General features: G+C 32.7%; 1 protein-coding gene across 1 annotated transcript; it reads left to right on the forward strand.

The window, feature by feature from the left end:
- The first annotated feature begins 1,592 nt into the window (after positions 1-1,592).
- LOC110032033 (kinesin-like protein KIN-7L) lies at positions 1,593-19,966 on the forward strand. Its single transcript, XM_020735538.1, has 15 exons — positions 1,593-1,812; positions 1,879-1,968; positions 2,049-2,167; positions 2,244-2,357; positions 2,434-2,515; positions 2,589-2,656; positions 2,755-2,817; positions 2,897-3,039; positions 3,366-3,468; positions 3,564-3,644; positions 10,844-10,912; positions 10,993-11,052; positions 11,145-11,294; positions 17,553-17,834; positions 19,387-19,966. Exons 1-15 carry the CDS (start codon positions 1,668-1,670, stop codon positions 19,759-19,761), a joined length of 1,944 nt encoding a protein of 647 aa, XP_020591197.1. The 5' UTR covers positions 1,593-1,667; the 3' UTR covers positions 19,762-19,966.
- The last annotated feature ends 2,671 nt before the right edge of the window (positions 19,967-22,637 follow it).

Raw genomic sequence — 22,637 nt, forward strand, 5'->3', positions numbered from 1 at the left:
TTGATTCCTCATTTTATTCTTGTTTATCAGATACATTCAGCTGAGTATAGAGAGTGGAAGAAATAAATTAGGGATTTAATAGATTAAGAGTTACTTTATGAGAATGCACTTCTATATACAACTTCAACTTAGGTTGTGTCAAAAGAGGTTGGATACTTATCCTATCAGTATGTGTTTTGGAAGCAATAAACCTACAAGATTGAATTTTCTAAAAGTTACAACAACTTCTCCAACTTCAACATGGTTGACCTTGTACTATGATATGAGAAGTCAGAAGCTTCGACAGATGAGATTGAAGCTCCCCCAACCCTGAGAGACTGACTTGGGAGCGCCTCCTGCACGAGTGAAGCATGATTGCATTCATAACAACCAATAAATTTTTATTTTCCCGGTAGTTTCTCAATTCCAACCTCATATTCTCACTACTGCTACCTTGGACAATTGTCCTCTTGCATTCCTACAATCCCCCACATTCCCCATTATCGACGCCGACATTCCCCCAGATTGTAGCCACCTGGAAACAATAGTTTCCTACTATTTACTATTGTTCCAGCAATCCAACCATCAGTTCCTCTTATTTCAGTCTGTTGTCATTGCCACAACTCTTCTTCCTTGTAGTTGCATTCCATAATAGCACATCTCCTTGTCAAACCTCTCTCCTTTTCTACCACCACCCAAGACATCCCGCCTTGTCACTATTTCGACAATTTCTTACCACCCATTAACTATCTCCATCGCCCCCTAGTTGTCTCCATACCTTCCAAGCTATCAACAGTCCTTTGCTACTTCTCCAGAGGTTCGAACCATCGTCGATCACCACCAACCCCATGATCCACCCTAGTTTGAGTTAGTGTTGTCATTTGTCACAATTTCATAGTTTTGTGTGGTGTGTTATTGTTATTTCCTATTTCACTTGATTTTCTTTTAACATAAAGCTCATGATGATAGATTTTAGATGAATGATAGGTTGGGCCCATGAAGGCCATCAATGGATGTGACAGAGGTGTCATTACTCATAGAGTGTAACCTCCTATCTACGTGTTTTGAGGAAGAAGGGGACATGACTCGGTCCAATTTGGTTCCACATGATTTGATTAGACCATTACAAACATTTTTTTATGCTCAAATTCAATCATTTTAATTTTGAAATCAACTCAATGATTGACTAAGCTTGATAATAAACTTACATCATCAAAGAGTCAATTATATTGATATTAGTTTGTTATTTTAATATTGATGAGAGATTAAGATATTTATAAATAAATATAAAAAAAATTAAACATTTAATATATAAAGATGTAATAAAATTATGATTGATTTGAAAATCTCCCATATAATAAATAGAAAAAAATTGTCAAGTGACGACCTTTTTCTAACAGGCTAATAATTATGATTATGTTGTAATTTTGGACTATCCGACGAATAAATCCAAAAAATTCCAACCTTGCACCGACCATCCTGAGCTGGACGATCCCATCACCGCCTATGCGGGGTAATGGCACTTTTGACCTTTCATCTTTCAGATCCGGCCATCGTCTTAAACTTACCGCTGGTGACGACTACACTTGATTCAAACGGGAGCCCGCCTCTCTTCACTCTCTCTCTCTCTCTCTCTCTCTCTCTCTCTCTCTCTCTCTGAGCAGTGAGCAGTAATCAACTGTGTGTCCATGGAGAAGATCTCAGTTGCTGTCCGATTCCGGCCATCGATCGCCGAAGAAACTGTCGGAGATCGGCAATGGATAATCGAGGAAAACAGAATATCACTCCACAAACCCCTCGGCACTCCAATCTCCGGCTTCTGTTTCGCCTTCGGTAATTCCTCTCATTTCACTTCCCTAAAACGGGAACCTTCTTTCTCACTCTTTTTATCATTAGCAGATCATGTATTTGAACAGAGCTCTACCAATGCTGCCGTCTACGATGTCCTCATCAAATCTATAATCCACGCGGCCATCAATGGTTTCAACGGTAACCGGTTCTGCTCTTCTTATATGTTATTGTTTTTCCAGAAAACCTAGAATCTGATTACGTTTTGTCTTCGCTCTTAGGGACTGCCTTTGCTTACGGACAGACAAGCAGCGGCAAGACGTTCACCATGAACGGCTCTCAGTTTGACTCCGGTATCATTCCGCTGGCCGTGAGAGATATCTTCAATACGACTCATAAGGTTTGTAATTCGCTTAGATATCTCATGACTCATTTTTTGCTCCGTTTCTTTAGCAGTAATGTATTGGGGGTTGCAGATTACAGACCGTGAATTTCTAGTTAGAGTTTCTTATATGGAAATTTACAATGAGGAGATCAACGATCTCCTGTCGTTGGGGAACCAGAGGCTTCCAATTCATGAAAGCTTGGAGGTGTGTTCACAAGTTTAACACATGATAGATTGCCGAGTGCTTTAGTGTAAAATGCGCCTCTTTGCTGTGCATGTAGCGCGGGGTTTATGTGGCGGGGCTTCGGGAGGAAATAGTGAACAGTGCCGATCAAGTTCTTGAACTCATCAAACTTGGTGAAGGTATAATTAACTAAATTGAGTTATTGTCGTTTTAAGTGCGGTCATTGAGATGAAAACGGTTATCTTTTTGCAGCTAATCGGCATGTTGGTGAGACAAATATGAACGTTAGGAGTAGTAGATCACATACAATTTTTAGGATGGTATAAAAATGTCTTTGCCTATTGATCTGGTGTTTTCTTTAGTTATCTTGAAGCCATTTTTATCATTTTATTGGATCTTCTGTAACCCGTAAATGTAGGTCATTGAAAGCAGTGCTAAAGATTCCACCTCATCTGTTGATGCTATACGCGTATCTGTGTTGGTTCGTAGATTGATTTCTCTTCAGCCAAAGAACACAGCTACTTTTGTTTTTTTTCTCTTAAAATACTTCGTGGGTTTAGAATTTGGTAGATTTAGCTGGATCAGAAAGAATCGCTAAAACAGGAGCTGGTGGAGTTCGTTTGAAGGAGGGAAAGCACATTAACAAGAGCTTAATGATCCTTGGGAATGTGATCAACAAACTCAGTGAGAATGGAAAGCAAAGGTATCCTTCGTATACTGTAATTAATGGTTTTCCCCCTTTTCTCAAGCTCAATATTTCTACAGAGCAATTGTGATATTTTGACTCGATGTATTTTACTGACACATGCTGCTACACAATTGTGCTAATTTATGAGCTTTTTACACACATTCTAGTTTGAAGTTAATCCCTACGTTTCAAATCTGTACCTGCTGATGCTTCGTATACATAATATCCAGGAAATTTCTTTAGTGTTAATTTGATTAAATTCACATTGTTTTTCCATCTACTAAATTGTAGAAGTGGGACTGTTCATTTTATATGTTAAGTAGAGTATTTTGATCACGCAGGTCACATATTCCCTATCGCGATAGTAAACTAACTCGAATACTTCAGCCTGCTCTTGGAGGCAATGCCAAAACCTCAATAATTTGTACGGTGGCGCCTGAGGAGGTGCACATTTAACGTGCTTTCTACTATTTTGACAAGTCACATCACGTAATTTAACATACACATCTCTCGCTAACATCAACTAGAATTATGAATAGGTGCACACCGAGGAAACCAAGGGAACTCTTCAGTTTGCCAGTAGAGCCAAACGCATTACCAATTGTGCTCAAGTAAACGAGGTAAGATGTGATTTTATTTGGATTTCATTAGGCAGATGTACAGATAACGTGCTCAGCACGCATAGAGGAATTTGTTTCCTTATTGTTTTTGGTTGTGGAATTTTCATAGTAAGTTGAATTTCCTTCACAAATAATCGAAATGATAGCTGTTTATTTTAGCAGTTAGCCTTTGTATTGCAAGTAACCAAACGAACTTATGCAAGGTATTTTTTGCTTTGTTTCATGTTATCCATACAACAACAACAACAACAACAACAACAAACCTTTATCCCACTAAGTGGGATCGGCTACGTGAATATTTTTCTCTATTGCATCCTACTGAGTGTTATATTTTCTTTTAATTCTAATAGATTAAAATCAATTTTTAATACAATAAGCCCAAGTCTTTTTAGGTCAACCTCTGTCTTTCTTAACATAAGTTAAATTTAAAAAATCTACTCTCATAACCGGATCATCTGATGATCGACGTTTAATATGACCAAACCATCTAAAACGACTCTCTAATTTTATCCGCCGCTAGAGCTACACCAACCCTATCGCGGATATATTCATTTCACATTTTGTCTCTAAGCGTCAAGCCACTCATACACCTAAACATTCTCATCTCAACAACACTTAACTTTGTTCAATGCTTCTCTTTTAAAGGTCAATATTTTGCGCCATAGAGCATTGTAGGGCTCACCGCCATCTTATAAAATTTTTCTTTAGGTCCAAGCGGTACTTTTCTATCACACAATATTCCCGATGCATTCCTCCACTTCAAACAACCAACTTGAATTCTACTAATAACATTCCCAACTATATCACAATCACTTTGAACAATATACCTGAGATATCTGAAACGATCACATCTTTTAATGATTTGATCCCCCATACCCTGCCACTAGAGCCGCAACCACTAAAATTATATTTCATGTATTCAGTTTTAGATCCACTCAAACGAAAGCCTTTAGACTCCAATGTAGACCTCTATAATTTAAATTTTTCTTGAATTCTTTCTCTAGTTTTATCCACAAGAAGGATACCCCATACCCTGCCACTAGAGCCGCAACCACTAAAATTATATTTCATGTATTCAGTTTTAGATCCACTCAAACGAAAGCCTTTAGACTCCAATGTAGACCTCTATAATTTAAATTTTTCTTGAATTCTTTCTCTAGTTTTATCCACAAGAAGGATATTATCAACAAAAAGCATACTTTAAATATCCAGTAAGAGCATCCATAACTAAAGCAAAAAGATGTGGGCTTAGAACTGATCACAGATGCAATCCAATTGAAATAGAAAAATACTTGGTCAATTCTTCTTCTGTTCAATCATAACTAACATCTTTAGTATATAGATCTTTAATGACTTGAATATATGTCATATCAACACTTTCTTTTCTAGAACTCTCAAAAGGAATTCTCTTGGAATCTTATTGTAAACTTTTTCTTAATCAATAAAAATTATATGTAAATCCTACTTATTCTCTTTGTACAACTCCATAAAACCTCTCAATAAATGCATAGTTTCCATAATAGACCTGCATGACATAAATCCAAACTAATTATGAAAAACCTTTGCATCACATCTTAACCTATATTCAATTACCCTCTCATAATTTTAAGGAATGACACATCGACTTAATTTATCTATAATTGACACACTCTTGTGCATCCCCTTTATTTTTAAAAGTAGGGACTAAAATACTTATCTTCCACTCCTCAGGCATCTTTTTAATTTTTAAAATAATATTAAAGAGTTTAGTAAGCCAATAAACCCTCAAATCTCCTAAATATTTCTATAATTTAATTGAGATATCATCATATTCTAATGATTTTTCACTCTTGGTTTTCTTTAAAGTCTCCACAACTTCTTTTTTGCTAATGTGACAGTAAAAATAAAATATTTTATTATTATTAATGATATTAAAATCACTAACATCAATTGTATTTTTAGAAACTTCATTGAAAAGTTTATCAAAAATAGCTCACTTTGTTGAATAACTTTCTATAAGAATTTTTTTTTTCTTTTAACTTTTAATACAGTTTACTTGGATTAAATCTTCACTTTTTTTTCTCTTTGTTTGGTTAGTTTATACATATATTTTTCACCCTTGTTAGTATCTAATATATTATAAAGATCCCTAAAAATATAATTTTTAGCGTCACAAATTATTTTTTAAGACTTCGCACGACCACCTTATATGTTTCCCAATTCTCTATGTTTTTACATTTAAACTAATTTTTATAATACTACTTCTTATATTTTATCTTTACTTGCACATTATTATTCCAACACCAATTTTCATTTATGAAAATTTTTTCTTTTGATTCTCAAGTTGTCCATTTAAATTTTCTTAAATAAAAACTCTTTTTTTAAGATGCATCATTTGTATTAATTCTTCTAGTTCATTTCAAAATTTTTCATTTGAAATTATATCTAAACCTCTTTGAGGAGCATAAACACTTATAATATTAAAAATCTTAGTATCAAGAACAATCCTTAGGGCTACAATTCCATCTCATGTTATCCATACCTAATTAAATATTTTAATTCTATTCTTTTTAGTGTCTTTTCTTAGGTCACCCATCTTGATAATGCTTTGACATGAGCATACCTAATCGTGGAGTCTTAAAGAAAATTCACCTATTTTACCAAAAAAACATCTTCCACGTTTAGTCAGACCATTCACTTATATAACCCAATAATTTTTCCCCTCTTTTTATTTGTGGTTTGATTCACCCATACTCTTTTTTTCTCCTAGATGATTTTTTGCCCCTATTCAGGTGCCCCGATTAGATTTAGGATTTAAAGTCTCACAAATTTTGATTTGATTTGATTCACTCTCGAACATCAGATTGTACTAGAAATGATCTAGATCTAATAAAGTTATAACAATTCATATCACATTAAGGTGTTGTTTGGCTGCAAGTAGGATTTAACATTAGTAGGATTGCGTAAATCCGTAAATCCATCCAACCCCTAAATTTAGTAAATTATGATTTAAGCCGAGTTGAAGGCAAAATTGGGCCTAGTAAATTCGAAAATTCATAAATCCATAAACTGTTGCATTTTGTTGTTTGGCTTGATTTAGTGAATCCAATGATAAATCCGGTTAAAAAGCACAACCAAATATCCCTTAAGTGAGACATTTCCGAAATTGATTCATGTAGTCTTATACCTGACCAAACCTTGCTATTTTATCTTTGTAGGTGCAAGAATTGAAGAGGTCAATCTTTTTGAGAGTATTCCTATGTAAACACAACTAATTTTAAAAAGAAATTTCACTAGTTGCGATAAAAATTTCATCATGTGTTTGGTCGAATTCTTTACTTATATAACCTAATAACATATCTTTTCTTCCTCTATTAAATTTAATTCATTTCTTGCTTTTTTTCTCCTTTGAATCTTTTTAAAAGTCTCTCCTCATGTGGGCATTTTGTTACTAACAACAATCATGCCCCGTCTTATTTAAAAAATCCTCTTTGAATTTGAGAATGGTAACTTGTGTCACACTATATAGGTATTATTTGTTTTGACTCAACCAATTTCATGTTAGGCTAAATAGTTTAATTGCTTACGAGTATGCTTAACTGTAGAAATTTTAAAGAATATTCACAAAAAAAATGCGTCACGTATTTATTTAATTCATACATGTCAATGGCGAATAATGCATTAAAGGGCTATGGTCTTCATGGAATCATTGCACATTGCACGGTGTTCATTATAAAAAAAATATGAATAAACATACAATTACATATCCAAGACTTCTAAATTAGAAGATAATCATCTTTAAATTTAAAAGAAAAGATCAAACTTATGCTTAATTTTATGTGCTCGACTGTCTCATTTTAATCAAGTGTATTAACCTGAGGATTGCTTCAATTTTTTTTTTAAACATTGCAAATGAAGTATAAGAAAGAGAATCGATAATTATTGAAAATTAAAATATTATTTTTATGCATTGCATAGGAGTGAAGTTGGAGTCCAAAACACTGGTACAATGGTCGTAAAAAGCATGTGGCAAGAAAGTTATCCATAATTTAGAAAATGCTTTTTCTAATCAAGATATTATGGTAAATTGCTTTCCCATCAAAGGTAAATTCACCTGATTAAAATGACATTTGAAATCAAAGAATTGAACAAAAAAAAAAGGTTAGAACTAAAATGATCTTGATAAATTTCAATAATAAGTGAATAATTGAAATAAAAAAGATGCACTATAAAAATCCATTAGCAAAGATAAATTCAAAACCCAAACCAACCTGCCTTATTCAGGCCCGCCCTGTTTAGATTTAGGATTTAAATGTCTCACAATTTTTGACTTGATTTAACCTACCTTGAACATCACATTGTACTAGAAGTGATCTAGCCCTAATAAAGTTATAACAATTCATATCATATTAAGTGGTTGTTGAGCTGCAAGTAGGATTCAACGTTAGTATGATATAGTAAATCTATAATCCATCTAACCCTTGGATTTAGCGAATTAGAATTTCAGCCGAATTGAAGGCAAACGAGGCTAATTTATCTAAAAATTCATAAATCAATGGAACTCTTGCATTTTGTTGTTTAGCTCATTTTAGTAAATCCAATAATAAATTTTCTTAAATGGTGTTACCAAATAGTTCTTAAGTGAGATATTGCCTAAATTGGTTCATCTAGTCTCATTCCTGACCAAACCTTGCTATTTTATCTTTTCAGGTGCAAGAATTCAAGTGGTCAATCATAGTATTCCTATGCAAGCATAGTTAATTTTAGAAAGAAATTTCACTCGTTGAGATAAAAACTCACCACTTGTTTGGTTGAAGTCTTTAATTATGTAACCCAATAATGTATTTTTTTTTCCTATATCAAATTTAATTCATTTCTAGCTATTTTTTTTTTCTTTGAATCTTGTTAAGAGTCGCTCCTTATTTGGGCTTTTTGTTACAACAACCATGCCCCTCCTTATTCAAACAATCCTCTTTGGATTTGAGAATGGTAACTCGTGTCACATTATATAGGTACTATTTATATTGAATCAACCCATTTTGTGCTAGGTTAAGAAGTTTAATCCCATACCAGTTTGCTCAACTATAGAAAATTTAAAAAATATTCACACCAAAAGATGCATCACATATTTGTTTATCAATGGTGGATAATACATTATAACGTTAAGGATTTCATGGAGTCATTGCACATGGCACGATGTCTATTATTAAAAAATTATGAATAAAAATACAATTATATATGAAAAACTATTAAAGAAGATGATCATCATGAAATTAAAAAAAACATCAAAATTATGCTTAATTTATGTGTTCAAATGCCTCGATCGCTTATTTTGAGCGAATATATTACATCTTGAAAAATTGCTTCAAGATTGTTTATTTTTTGAGTACATTAAAATGAAGCATAAGAAAGATAACTGGTAATTATAGAAACTTAAAACATTATTTTTAAGCATTGCATAGGAGTGAAGTTGGAGTCGAACACAATGGTACAATGGTCATAAGAAACATTTGGCGAGAGAATTAGACATAATTTAGAAAATGCTTTTTCCAATCAAGATACTATGGTAAATTGCTTTTCCATTAAAGGTAAGTCCACTTAATTAAAATGATATTTAAGATCAAAAAATTCAACGAAAGAAATGTTAAAGCTAGAATGATCCAGATAAAATTCAATAATAAGTGAATAAAAAAAATAAAAAAGATGAAATACAAAAATCCTTAACTAAAAATAAATTCAAAACTCGAATCAACCTGCCAATAACATACAAACACTTCCAAAAATAACCTTTGGTAACTTATATGGACAATATTTGGTTCGAATGTTTGGAAATGGAGACAATACAACAAAATATTCTCAATGAGAGAGAAAATGATTGGTGTGAGGTGTTTAGAGACTGAGATGAGGCAATCGACATGCTGCTTTGAGTTGAAGCCGAACAAAACATAAAGGACTGTCAGTGAGAGATAAACATGCAATGTTAGAGTTTCGATTTATGGGTTAAAGACTGTTTAGTGGTTTAATACTCTCATAAAATTCAGTTGTTATAAAGTAAATCTAGCAAATAATAATATAACATTTAATTTTAAACCTAAAACATAAAAATTGAAGTCATGTGTGTTATGCATTATTGATCTTAGTTGATGAAAATAGCTTGTGGGATTTTCATCTGTTGCGCTATTGTGCAGTGTTGAAATGCATGTTTTAGTTATCTTCTTATGTAGCCTAATAAACCCTTATCGATTTTTGATGTGGATATGGCTCATTGTTGACCCTGCCAAAAAGCTTGTGAGGAGCCACGCTTATACATGCAATCTTCCTCAATGAGCACCAGCCACTCTCTTTGAATTTGAGATGTCATAAATCCAGTATTTTTTACTTTATTTATTATCGATTAAAGCATCATACTGAAGGAGATTGAACTATAATATCAATTGTAACGATCCATGCTTGCTTATAGAGGGCCATTTTAGTTCCATACAATTTGATATGTCCAATTTAATCCATTGATTCCTTGAATTTATTCCAAAAATAGTCCATTTACTCTACTAAATTGATCCAAATATTTGGATCATTTGTGATGAATGAGGGATTAGATTGAAGACATTTATAATATGTAACTAAAATTGTCCCAAAAGATTAGTACACATGCTATTTTGACCAATTTTTTAATTATTTACTTTGACAAGGCTTGTTAATATATCAGGCAAAAATCTCATGATTTTATTCTTCATGTAGTTTCTTAGGTCACATATGTTGTGAGCTCTCTCACACAAGCACCTTTTAACTTTGGAGTTCCTAAAAAAATTCATTTGTTACAATATCTAATACTTTAAAAGTTTGTCAAGAGCTTGGATTTTCCTGTATATAACTTTTAAACCTCATTTGTTATATGTAGATAATGCACATTTTTATAATTATATTTGGCTTGCAAGGAGGGTTTGGGTACCTAACAAGAATATTGGACAAGCCAAGCCTTTACTTTTTTAATTTTATGTTCTCCTTCTGTAGCCTTTTATGTTATTGAACATTTCCTTAATTTCACAAACAATCTTTAATATGTTTTCTAACTTCTTGATCTCTTTTTTTTATTCTGTAAATTGTTACATATTTATTTTGTTGAAATCTTGTCTTTATATTATGAATTTGATAAATGTTAAAATTATAAGCTGCCATTCATGTCTTTGAGGCTTTCATTGACTGAAAATAAACTTCTATAGATTTTGACGGATGCTGCATTGTTGAAGCGACAAAAACAAGAAATTGAGGAACTTCGCAGAAAATTGCAGGTATTTAATAGTTCATGAAATTCACGTATTTGCTTTGATTCATGGTGATTTATAGATCTCAAGAGTTGTTTCCTTTTTAGGGGCATCATTCTGAAGTATTGGAGCATGTGATTTTAAAACAGAGGAATGATATGCATAAGGTGTGGTATTGATTTTCTATTCTTACAACCACGAGTTCTAAATAGATTACATCAATGACTCTACACCTCCTTTTCTTATTTTTACTTGTCAGTCTGAACTTGAACGTGAAAAGCTTGCAATGGAGCTTGAGGAAGAAAAGAAATCCCGTCAAAAACTTGAGCACCACGTAGTAGAGCAACAAAAGAAGATTGATTGTCTCAATAAACTTCTTTCTTCTGATAAAGCTAAAAAGTCAATTCAGGTAAGATTATGATTTTTTATATTGTTTTGGTAAGATTTTGTTAAAATTTTACTTCTGGTTTAGTAGAAGTTTTATATCTCTTCATGCTTGACTTCTTTGGCTAGACTTTTTCCCCTCATGAATATTTATAAATTATAAACTTATCAAATTAAATGCATAATGTTTATCTAAAAAATTAAATATGAAGTACTATTACAACACTTCTCCTTTTAAAATTTTACTATGTTTAATAATATTAGGGCATTGTTAGATTGTGTTGGTTTAACCAACCTTTGCTCTAGTGTCAAATTTAGCTCATATTCAATCTATTAGGGTTGCCTACCTATTTATTAATTTTTATCAGTTTGATTATGTAAATTAGCATAATTGTTCATTTGTACATGGAAGGATAATACACATTTTAAAAAAAAATTAATTATTTGATCATTGCCTAAAATCGTACAATAAGTGCCTCAATATAATCTTGAGGGAAAAATGTCATGTGGCTTTTACCTCATTTTGCTTGATAAGGCGCAAGCCTTACAGTCATCTTTGTGCAATTTGTAAGAGACACAAGTCTAAAAAACAAGAATATAGGTACTTTAAAACACATATTTTATAAATTTTAAATATATAAAATATTATTTTATCAAATTGATGTGAAGACTTCCATATCAACAATGATAGAAGCTTCTTGAAGAATTGAATACCAAAGATCTTTGATTATAATTTGTACAATAGGCCTCAGTTAAGTAAAGAAATGTTAGTGACTTTAATTTGAGTGTTAGGTTGACAATTAGAAGTTATGCTTTATTTGATGCTTTGGCTAAACTATGGTGAGATAATTTGTACAATAGGCCTCCTTAGTGGTGCTTGGGCCTTGGAAACTATGGTGAAATTTATAGTTTTACCTCATTAGTGGTTGTGTTTAGGAAAGTTTTTAGATTGTAGCCAACATTTTCGTTCGAGATTTCAATGGAATGTAGCTTTGTTTCTCATATAAGGAGCAAATTGTAAGGTTAATAACAAATTTAATCGTTCAAGTATATGCGGATTGGTTGCTTGGAGGTATTGAGAATATATTGCATTCTATTTTCTTGTTTTTGACTTTTTTGTTGTTTGGTTGAAATCAATTAAGTACTATGAATTTAAGGACTTTGAAATGCCTAAAAAGCTTTATTATCCTTGCATTTGGAAGTCAGTTAATTTCTGAATCATTTAAGTGTATGGAGATCGAATGTTTATTTTACTAACATTCAAAGTAAGCAATATAAAAATTGCAAGCTTCTCGAGAGCACTGTTGACCTCACTTTTTGTCGGTTCTAATTTAATTTTTGGCTATTCCGCTCTAGGTCTAGGATCCCTTTCTAGTGCCCTTAGGTGGCCGGTTGGTTATGGTCTACTATGTTTGGTTTTGTTTCGGGTGGCTCATTCTTTGCTATGCAGTCCCAAATGATTCCACTAGTCTCCAACTCACCTGGCAGTATCAAAAATTGACCTGACACCAAACTTGATCTAGACCCGACTCAAAAATTGAGGTTTAGGTTGACAATAGTAATTTTTGGGTTTTTCGGGTTAGGAGTCCTAATTCGTTTATTTTTTTTTAAACGGGTTCAGGTTGACCTGCCAACCTGACACTAATCTGAAATTAGCATGCATCCGGAAATTAACTTGAAATTGACCCGAATTTGAACCGAATAACTATTATGCCTTATATTATATGGGTTATACTGATCATATTTGGGTTAGCAGGTTCAAGACGATTCAAGTTCAAGTTGGAATTTATGACTTTTTAATATTTAGGTCGGGTTTAGGATGCAGTTTCGGGTTGGGTCAATTTCGAGTCAGATCCAAACCCGACCCATGAACATAATTTGACAACCCTAAGTTCACCCTGTGTGGTTAGGAGTCCAATGGCAGTCTCATTTTGGAACTTGAGGAACCCCAAGCTTGGCATGAGTATGGTGTATGAGTGGTCTGATTGGGATTTGCTTGGTTATAATTGAAGTTTAAATTTGACCTGACTTCAACTAGAATCAAATTAAATTTAATGTCAACTTAATCTAAAAGCTAAATCAAAAGAAATTTTTTATTAAGACCCAACATAACTTAATTCAAATCTTAATCATAACTAGATCTACTTGAATTATATTCTGTTTGGGTTGAATATAATTATAATTAGACATAACTAGATACAACATAGCACAAAAACGCATTTTGAGAGCAATATTTGTGTTGGCTTCTCTAGATGGGTCATTTGAAAGGCTGGAGTTTTTTAGGATTTTTTTTCGAAAGTAAATCATGAGTGGTTTTCTTAGGGAAGAACCACTAAGATGGCCCTTTAGGAGAAGTCTATTTAGGTTTGTACATGCTTTTTTTTTCAAGCCTTCATTAGTTCTTGAATAAGTTGGTGACAAGAACATTTATAGTTGCTTTATTGTTGCTTGAATGGTTGTGTTTTTTGAGGAATTTCTTTTTAAAGGAAATCTTGAATGGTTTTCTTAGGAAGAGCCACTAACAGGCCCATTTAGGACAAGGCTTTTTAAGTTTATACATGTTTTTTTTTTTAAGACTTCATTAGTTTTGAATAAGTTGGTGAAAATAAGTTGGTGAAAAGAAATTTTATAGTTGCTAAGTGATTTTCTTAATGGGTTTGTTACAACGATAGCTAGTTGATTATAGTCATGGTGAATGCATTTTGATTATGGTTGGGTTTTATGAGGAATTTTTTCCAAAAGAAAAACTTGCATGGTTATCTTCAGAAGAGCCACAAAGAGGGCTCTATTGGAATTTTTTCCAAAAGGAAATCTTGAATGGTTTTCATAGGAAGAGCCACTAAGAGGCCCCATTAGGACAAGTCTCTTTAGGTTTGTACATGTTTTTTTTAAAGTCTTCATTAGTTCTTGAATAAGTTTGCAAGAAATTTTATAGTTGCTTTAAGTGATTTTCTTAATGTGTTTGTTACGACGATAGCTAGTTAATTATGGTGATGGTGAATGCTTTTTGATTATGGCTGGGTTTTATGAGAAATTTTTTTTGAAAGGAAATCTTGCATGATTATCTTAAGAAGAGCCACAGAAAGGGCCCTGTTGGACAAGTCTCTTTAAGTTTGTACACATATATGGTGGATCGAAATGCTGGGTTTTTTTAGGAGTCTGATCCGAAAGGAAATCTTGAATGGTTTTCTTAGGAAGAGCCACTAAGAGGCCCCTTTAAGACAAGTTTCTTTAAGTTTGTACGTGATTTTTTTAAACCTTCATTAGTTCTTGAATAAGTTGGTGACAAAAAATTTTATAGTTGCTTTAAGTGATTTTCTTTATGGGTTTATTACGACGATAGCTAGTTGATTATGATGATAGTGAATGCATTTTGATTATGGATTGGTTTTATGAGCAATTTTTTCCGAAAGGAAATATTGCATGGTTATTTTAAGAAGAGCCACAAATAGGACCCTGTTGGAATTTTTTCTGAAAGGAAATCTTGAATGGTTGCATTTTTTGAGGATTTTTTTCCGAAAGAAAATCTTGAATGGTTTTCTTAAGAAGAGCCAGTTAGAGGCCTTTTTAGGACAATTCTCATTAAGTCTGTACATATTTTTTTTTAACCTTCATTAGTTCTTGAATATGTGATTTTCTTAATGGATTTGTTACGACGATAGCTAGTTGATTATGGTGATGGTGAATGCATTTTGATTATGGCTGGGTTTCATGAGGAATTTTTTCGAAAGGAAATCTTACATGGTTATCTTAAGAAGAGCCACAAAAAGGGTCCTGTTGGATAAGTCTTTTTAAGTTTGTACACATAGATGGTGGATCTAAAGGCTGGGTTTTTTGAGGAATTTAATCCAAAAGGAAATCTTGAATAGTTTTCTTAGGAAGAGCCGCTAAGAGGCTCCTTTAGGAGAAGTCTCTTTAAGTTTGTACATGTTTTTTTAAGCCTTCATTAGTTCTTGAATAAGTTGGCGACAAAAAAGTTCATTGTTGCTTTAAGTGATTTTCTTAATGGGTTTGTTACGACGATAGCCAGTTGATTATGGTGATGGTGAATGCATTTTGATTATGGTGATCTTAAGAAGAGCTGCAAAGAGGGCTCTTTTGGACAAGTCTCTTAAAGTTTGTACACATATATGGTGGCTCGAAAGGCTGGATTTTTTGAGGATTTTTTTCCGAAAGGAAATCTTGTATGGTTATCTTAAGAAGAGCCACAAAGAGGGCCCTTTTGGACAAGTCTTTTTAAGTTTGTACATGTTTTTTTTTTTCAAGGCTTCATTAGTTCTTGAATAACTTGGTGACAAGAACTTTTATAGTTGATTTGAGTGATTTGCTTAAATTGACAGGGGGTAGGTTAGGGCAATGAGGAATTTTTTCTGAAAGGAATTGAGGGGGGGGGGGGGGGGTGCGGGGCAACATAGTTGGTGGCTCGAAAGGTTGGGTTTTATGAGAAATTTTTTCTGAAAGAAAATCTGGCATGGTTATCTTAAGAAGAGCCACAAAGAGTGCCCTTTTGGACAAGTCTCTTTAAGTTTGTATTCATAAACTGTGGCTCGAAAGACTGGATTCTTAGAGGAATTTTTTCTGAAAGGAAATGTTGTATAGTTATTCTTAAGAAGAGCCATAAAGAGGACCCTTTTGGACAAGTCTATTTAAGTTTGTACATGGTTTATTTCTTCAAGCCTTCATTAGTTCTTGAATAACTTGTTGACAAGAACTTTTATAGTTGCTTTGAGTGATTTGCTTGAATTGGCAGGGGGGTTAGGATGTTGAGGAATTTTTTTCCGAAAGGAAATCTTGCATGGCTATCTTAAGAAGAGCCGCAAAGAGGGCCTTTTTGGACAAGTTTCTTTAAGTTTGTACTTGCTTTTTTTTTCAAGCCTTCATTAGTTCTTGACTAAGTTGGTGACAAGGATTTTTGTAGTTGCTTTGAGTGATTTCCTTAAACAGGAGGAGGAGGCGGAGAGGGGCCCTTTAGGACAAGGAAATCTTGAATGGTTATCTTAGGAAGAGTCACTAAGAGGGCCCTTTAGGACAAGTCTCTTTAAGTTTATACATGTTTTTTTTTTTTTTAAGGGTTTCTTTCATTTTTGTCGGAGTGGTATTAACATCTGGGATATAACAATTGCAATTAGGGCCCTTTAGGACAAGGAAATCTTGAATGATTATCTTAGGAAGAGCCACTAAGAGGGCCCTTTAGAACAAGTTTCTTTAAATTTATAAATGTTTTTTTTTAAGGCTTCATTTTTGTCGGAGTGGCATTAACATCTGGGATATAACAATTGCAATTAGGACCTATTCATGATGTTGTTAAATGTTTCAATAGGCCGAGATGGCGCACAAGATGCAGCGGAAAGGCAACCCTGTGGTTACAACTAGTTTGGATTCACCAACAGAATCTATGGTGTTGTAGTGAGCCAGGCTTGCTCAATTTCAGTTTTTATCATTGCTTCATAATCATACTAAAGAATTTTACTATATAAAGTTCATGAAAAATTCTTTATTTGCTAAGAAAATTAAGTGATAAATTTTGTGAAGCTAAAAGAGCCTCACTTGCTTTTAGCATTAAATCAACTTTTCTTGGCTATCTAATTTTGTAAATTGGAATTCTTGACACTAAGAGGGCCCTTTAGGACAAGTCTCTTTAAGTTTATACATGTTTTTTTTTTTCAAGGCTTCGTTGTTGTTGAAGTGACATTAACATCTGTGATATAACAATTGCAATTAGGACCTATTCAAGATGTTGTTAAATGTTTCAATAGGCCGAGATGGAGTGCAAGATGCAGCGGAAAGGCAACCCTGTGGTTACAACTAGTTTGGATTCACCAACAGAACGTATGGTGTTGTAGTGAGCCAGGCTTGGTCAATTTCAGTCTTTATCATTGCTTCATAATCATACTAAAGAATTTTACCATAAAAAGTTCATGAAAAATTCTTTATTTGCTAAAAAAATTAAGTAATAAATTTTGTGAAGCTAAAAGAGCCTCACTTGCTTTTAGCATTAAATCAACCATTATTGGCTATCTAATTTTGTAAATTGGAATCCTTAACATCAAGATATTAAAATTGAATTTTAGCACCTCTTCTATTATGATTAATCTATAATTTATCTTTTAAAAGCACTCTATTATCTTTGAAATTTTTATATGTTTATTTATATATTTTTTATTGTTCAGTAATAGGCTGTTTGATTAGGCCAATATTTCAATGAAAGTTTGGTTGTTGTATACTTTTCACTAAAATTTTTGCCGATTAAATTTTACAATTTAGTGGGTTTTGTTCTTGGCAGGAAAATGTTTATTCCGATTCTAGTTTTGAGAAACTGCATGGTAGTAATTGCATGTCTGAAGGCAACACATTCACAACTCCTATTTACAGAGCTATGCCAGATCAATTTGTTGTAAAGCGAGCAAATCTTTCTAAAGCATTCGATTCAAGTCCACTGCCTGAAAATTTTACAAACATAGCGAACGAGGACTTATGGCAGCAGTTAAACAAAGGATTCAGAACTGATCTTGATGCGCTAGAAATGACACCTAACATAAAAGATGGTGCAGCTCAATTAAACGATGTAAGTTGGTCTGAATAACTATTTATTTTACGCAATTTGGGTTGTATGTTATTTCTTATATTTTTTTCTCTCAATCACTATGTTGGTTATTGATCCAACAACTGGAACCGTGATATTTTCTTTCTTCCTTAACTTCTTTTGCTTCTAAAAATCATTATGCTTATTCTTTTATTCATAAAAAAACAGTAACGGAATGAATTACTTAGGTTTGATATGAAATACTATTTGAACAAGCTGTGCTAGCAAGGCAACAAACTTGAGCTTTATTTTTGAATGTAGTATGGATCTCTATTATGGTCAGAGCCATCATTTAAGGAGCAAGTATCCAAAGTCATACTCATGTCCGGTAGACTCCATGGCAGAGATTTTGGTCTTATTCTAATCTTTTGTTTAGGAATTCTATTTCGAGTTCATATAAACATCAGTACAAAGCTTTTTAGTTAATGGAACCAATCTATAGGTCTAGCAATTAAAAAAATTTTCTGCAATTTTTCACATCCAACATAGTGGTTTAACAAAATAGTTAGTTTAGTTCTATGGCTAAAGTTGTTCAATGAGATTTAAACAAAACAAAGCTACTTGGTAAGAGTGAATGAATACAGTTCCAAAGTAAAGCTAATTACAAAGATGATGGACTCTAGCTTTTGGGGGCTTCAGATTTAAACTTTTCTGAGTTTGCATATATATAATGCTACTACATAAATGCAATGAAGCAGTGAATCTAAAATTGAGCTTGGTCATCAACATTTAAATATCTTAAATTTGCATCTTTCATTGCGTCAAGTGAGTGGTACTCCATAGTATGAAACTAAACAAACTTAGAGATGTAGCTTATAAGCTGTGTTGAGTCAATAATACCTCTCAACCAAAACGAAACATCATTATAAACTGAAGCTTAAAAGATTAAATTTTTATTATTTTATTATTCATTTGGGAAAGTACGACATGCCGCTGAGACACAATTACAAAAATAAATAAATAAGAAGTACCAAAAAATATATATTTAGCTCTTTTTTGTTTCAATCCCATGCTAACTTATTAAGTGAATATTTTCTATTAGAGGCATCCTATTTATGTTTTTGCATATTACATCCCTTTTTTTTGGAATATGTTGTTATTTTTACATGTATTTTTGTGATCGCTCAGCATTGTCTCTTGATAATAAACAGCTGAAAATGCATCTAGTATAGTTAAACAGAAGGACAATGCTCGTCTTTGCATTCAATAAAATTTTCATTGCAAAACATAAAAAAAGAAACAAAAGCTAACATTGTTTTAATGGATCCTTCCATCTGAAAAGATTGAAAAGAATCATTATGTTACATAAAATAATTTATACATTTAATTTTATATTCAAGGTACAACATTCTCGACTCCATTCATAATGTCAGCTTAGACAAGCTCCTGAGAGAGGATGAATTCACCTAGCATTTGTGATGGTGGTTTTAATTAAGTTGCAATTAATTTTTTTTTGGAATTTTGGTTGTTTTCTTTTGTTTTGGCGTCTTGCCATGGTTTTGACCTACAGTGCTAACTGCTGTTTTCTCTGAAGGGAACTGATTTGGAGGAGAGGAGTTTGAAAGAAAGGTGTGATAACTTGGCTTCTGAATGTACTATCCATGTCTTCCAAATTGATGCATTAAAGGAACAATATGATAACTTGGAAAGTAAATACAGTCAGTTAAGAGAAGAAAACGCTTCCTTAGTACAAACTCTCACTTTCTCCAAACACGATGTTGTGCTCCTTAAAGCACAGAGAGACGAGTTACAGAAAGATCTGAACTATGAAAGAGAAAAGATGCGAGATCTTAAAGAGGAGATTCGGTTGTTTGGCCTAGCATTTGCAGAGCGCGAGTGTTTGCTGAATTCCCTTTATTCAAAATCGAAGGCCATGATTGAGACCTTCTCCAGCTCCCAAATCATATGATAATAATTAAGTTTCTTGATTCATTCATGGAAGTACTTCAAAGTCTGGTAACGGTCTACTACTTGGCTTTCTCGATCTTTAATTGATGACCCATGAATTACGTTATTTGTTTCAATGTTCTCCAAACACCCTTTTTATAATTCAGTTTTTTAACAAACATGTTCAAAGTCACGGCCTGTATCTAGTAGCTTTTTGCCACTTGTGCTTCAATATTATTTCATCATTCATAATTTTAAATGGATGTATTTTGTGTTTCATTTTTTTGACATGCATAATTTCGTTTATCTCACCCAGCCATTTTGATTATATAGACATCTTATTATTACTCTCAACAGAGATTCTCAGCTATTTCTCCCAAGCTTTGTGATGAGGAACAAAGTGTCCTCAGCCACGGATGTATGATTGAGGAATCTATTTCAAAATATTCTTTAGAGGTCACTTCGACATAGCCTTACCATAAAAGTTAACAATATTATGTTATTTTGATTATTACGAGTCCATGGTGCATAAATATTGAGGATCATATTTTTTTCACCTATTTGTTTCTTTCTATAGGAGATGTAAGTTGCTGACTAAGTTATAGTCGTATTGAGAGGCTGCCCTTCTGCAATCAGGAAATAGGAACCATCATGCTTCATGCTCAACAGCAATAAATTCAGATGCAGACGTCATCATCACCCAAATTTGAACACCAATTAATATGTTGGTGACTCCATCAATTTCAAATTTGATGGGTACCTATTTTATACAAACTACCTAATGGTATTTCTTTAGGTCAAATTCTTCCTATTCATGTTTTCTTCAATTTAGGACTTCTCCATATCCACAGATCCTGTTCCTTAGAACTTCATTATAAATAGAGATTAACGGCTTGTTGTAAGATCCAAATTTCTTTATTTTTTTCTCTTCCCAATTCAGAGACGAGAATCTCACAAATATTCTTTCATTTTCTTCCCTCCCACTGTTGTTGCTGCCCTCCCAATCTGCACTTGTCTTTTTCCTTCGTTTGACTGCACTGTATCTTGCATCTATTTAGGGAGGATCGATGCCAAAGCCTAAGGCATCGCTCGCCTCCTCCTATAGCCACTGAAACCACTGTTGATGTCCGCCCCATCTCAACACCCTCGTGTTTTCGCCCAAAACCACCTCCTTGGTGACCGATCCCTTGCGATACATTAGCGATTATAGCTAGCCGGGAGGGAAAAAATTTGCGGGTGCCATTTCGAGGTTACAGGGGTACAAGGGAGTTATACTCCATGTTATACATGTTATAATTTAATCTCTATGTAATCTTCTATGTAATCTAGTGTAACTTATAAATAAATTTATGCTTCTTTTATTATATATAGTAGATTAAATAAGTTACAGAAGATTATATGAAAATAATAAATACTTATATCACGAATATAATCATGTTATTTCTCGGTATACCGACAAATCGTAAGCAGCGCTGTATACTCTTATCTTACGCAAATTTTTTACGGCTTCATCCTTTCTGGGACCCACTGTTCATTTTAACTGAATTGAAATCGAGGGCATCAAGTATTCTATCTTTCGATGATGTGATAGCCCTTCCAATTATTGTCAGTTGTTGCCTTCTTTTAAAGCTATTATACTAATAATTGAAAATATGTATTTATATATTGATAATAATGATAATACTGTAGATCAATTAGGTTGTACCTAACTCATGAAATAATTAGTTTTAATAAATGTATACTGGCATTATTGTTCACATTTCTAAGTACAGATAGTGTACTGCCTACTAGTTGACGTTGATTCTGCTGCTACTTTTAAAATGTTTTGTTGCTGGTATTAAGGTAATTATTCTTTATTACGTGATAAATGTTGGGGGTGTTAATCTTGTTACGTGTATTAAATTTCTAACTATCAGTCTTATCATTATAATTTCATTTTTGTTCGTTATTATTTTCCTGTGTAATTAACATCATTTTATTGTTGTACAGACTTTATGTTGAATTACTCGTATGTCATGTTTTAGTAATTGTTATTTATTTATAGAGTTGATATGTAAAGTTTCATTATTATAGTTTTATAATTGATTATAAATATTAGTGCACATTTTGCAGTTCTATTTCTGTGCTTCGATTGTAATGCAAGAAATATAACTCATATTATAATATTATTATATCAATATTAATTTTTTTTTCATGACTAGCCGGGCCGATGAGTTCTTAGAGAAATTAGTGAGTTTTCATGGAATTGGTGCATACCTTTTACTATTTTAGGGTGTCATAGGTCTAATTATATTGAAAAGTATGCAATTGCCGCCTTACCGTGACTCGTGTGTAGTGTCAAATAAGTAAGGATTCTCATATTAGGGACAAATAAGAGCAAAAAAAGTTAGTTCATGAAACTAATATTATGATATGATCTTATAATATAAGTACTCTAACAGGTGAATTAATAAAATTAGTAGATATTATTGTTTATAGGAAGATAATTATTTTATATATTCAAAAAATTAAATGAGTTGGAGAAAAGACTAAAGAGATTGATAGCTTAGGTTTTAAACTTTGGTACTCAGGTAGGCGTCATACTAGAAACAGTGCAGGTGTAATTATAGATAAGAGTTTGAAAGATAATGTTGTAAAAATTAATAGAATTGAAGATAGAATTATAACCCTAAAGATTATTATTGATAGTAAAATTTTTAATGTTATAATTGCTTATGCTCCTCAAATAGATTTGATTATAAGTTCAAAAGAAAAAATCTGGTATGAACTAGAAAAAAACTAGTATAAATGATACCTATTGAAAAAATAAATCTTATTAGAGGAGATTTAAATGAATATATTGGTAGAGTGGTGATCGTCGATTTTTGTTTTAAAGAAAATAATTTAATTTAATATATA

The sequence above is a fragment of the Phalaenopsis equestris genome, unplaced genomic scaffold (genome assembly GCF_001263595.1).
Source record: "Phalaenopsis equestris unplaced genomic scaffold, ASM126359v1 Scaffold000873, whole genome shotgun sequence".
Taxonomy (NCBI): domain Eukaryota; kingdom Viridiplantae; phylum Streptophyta; class Magnoliopsida; order Asparagales; family Orchidaceae; genus Phalaenopsis; species Phalaenopsis equestris.

Coding starts and splice junctions, on each gene's coding strand:
- LOC110032033 (XM_020735538.1), top strand. CDS start 1,668: ATGGAGAAGATCTCAGTTGCTGTCCGATTCCGGCCATCGATCGCCGAA. Junction 2,818..2,896: donor CTATACGCGTATCTGTGTTG/GTTCGTAGATTG, acceptor TCGTGGGTTTAG/AATTTGGTAGATTTAGCTGG. Junction 3,469..3,563: donor GTACGGTGGCGCCTGAGGAG/GTGCACATTTAA, acceptor AATTATGAATAG/GTGCACACCGAGGAAACCAA.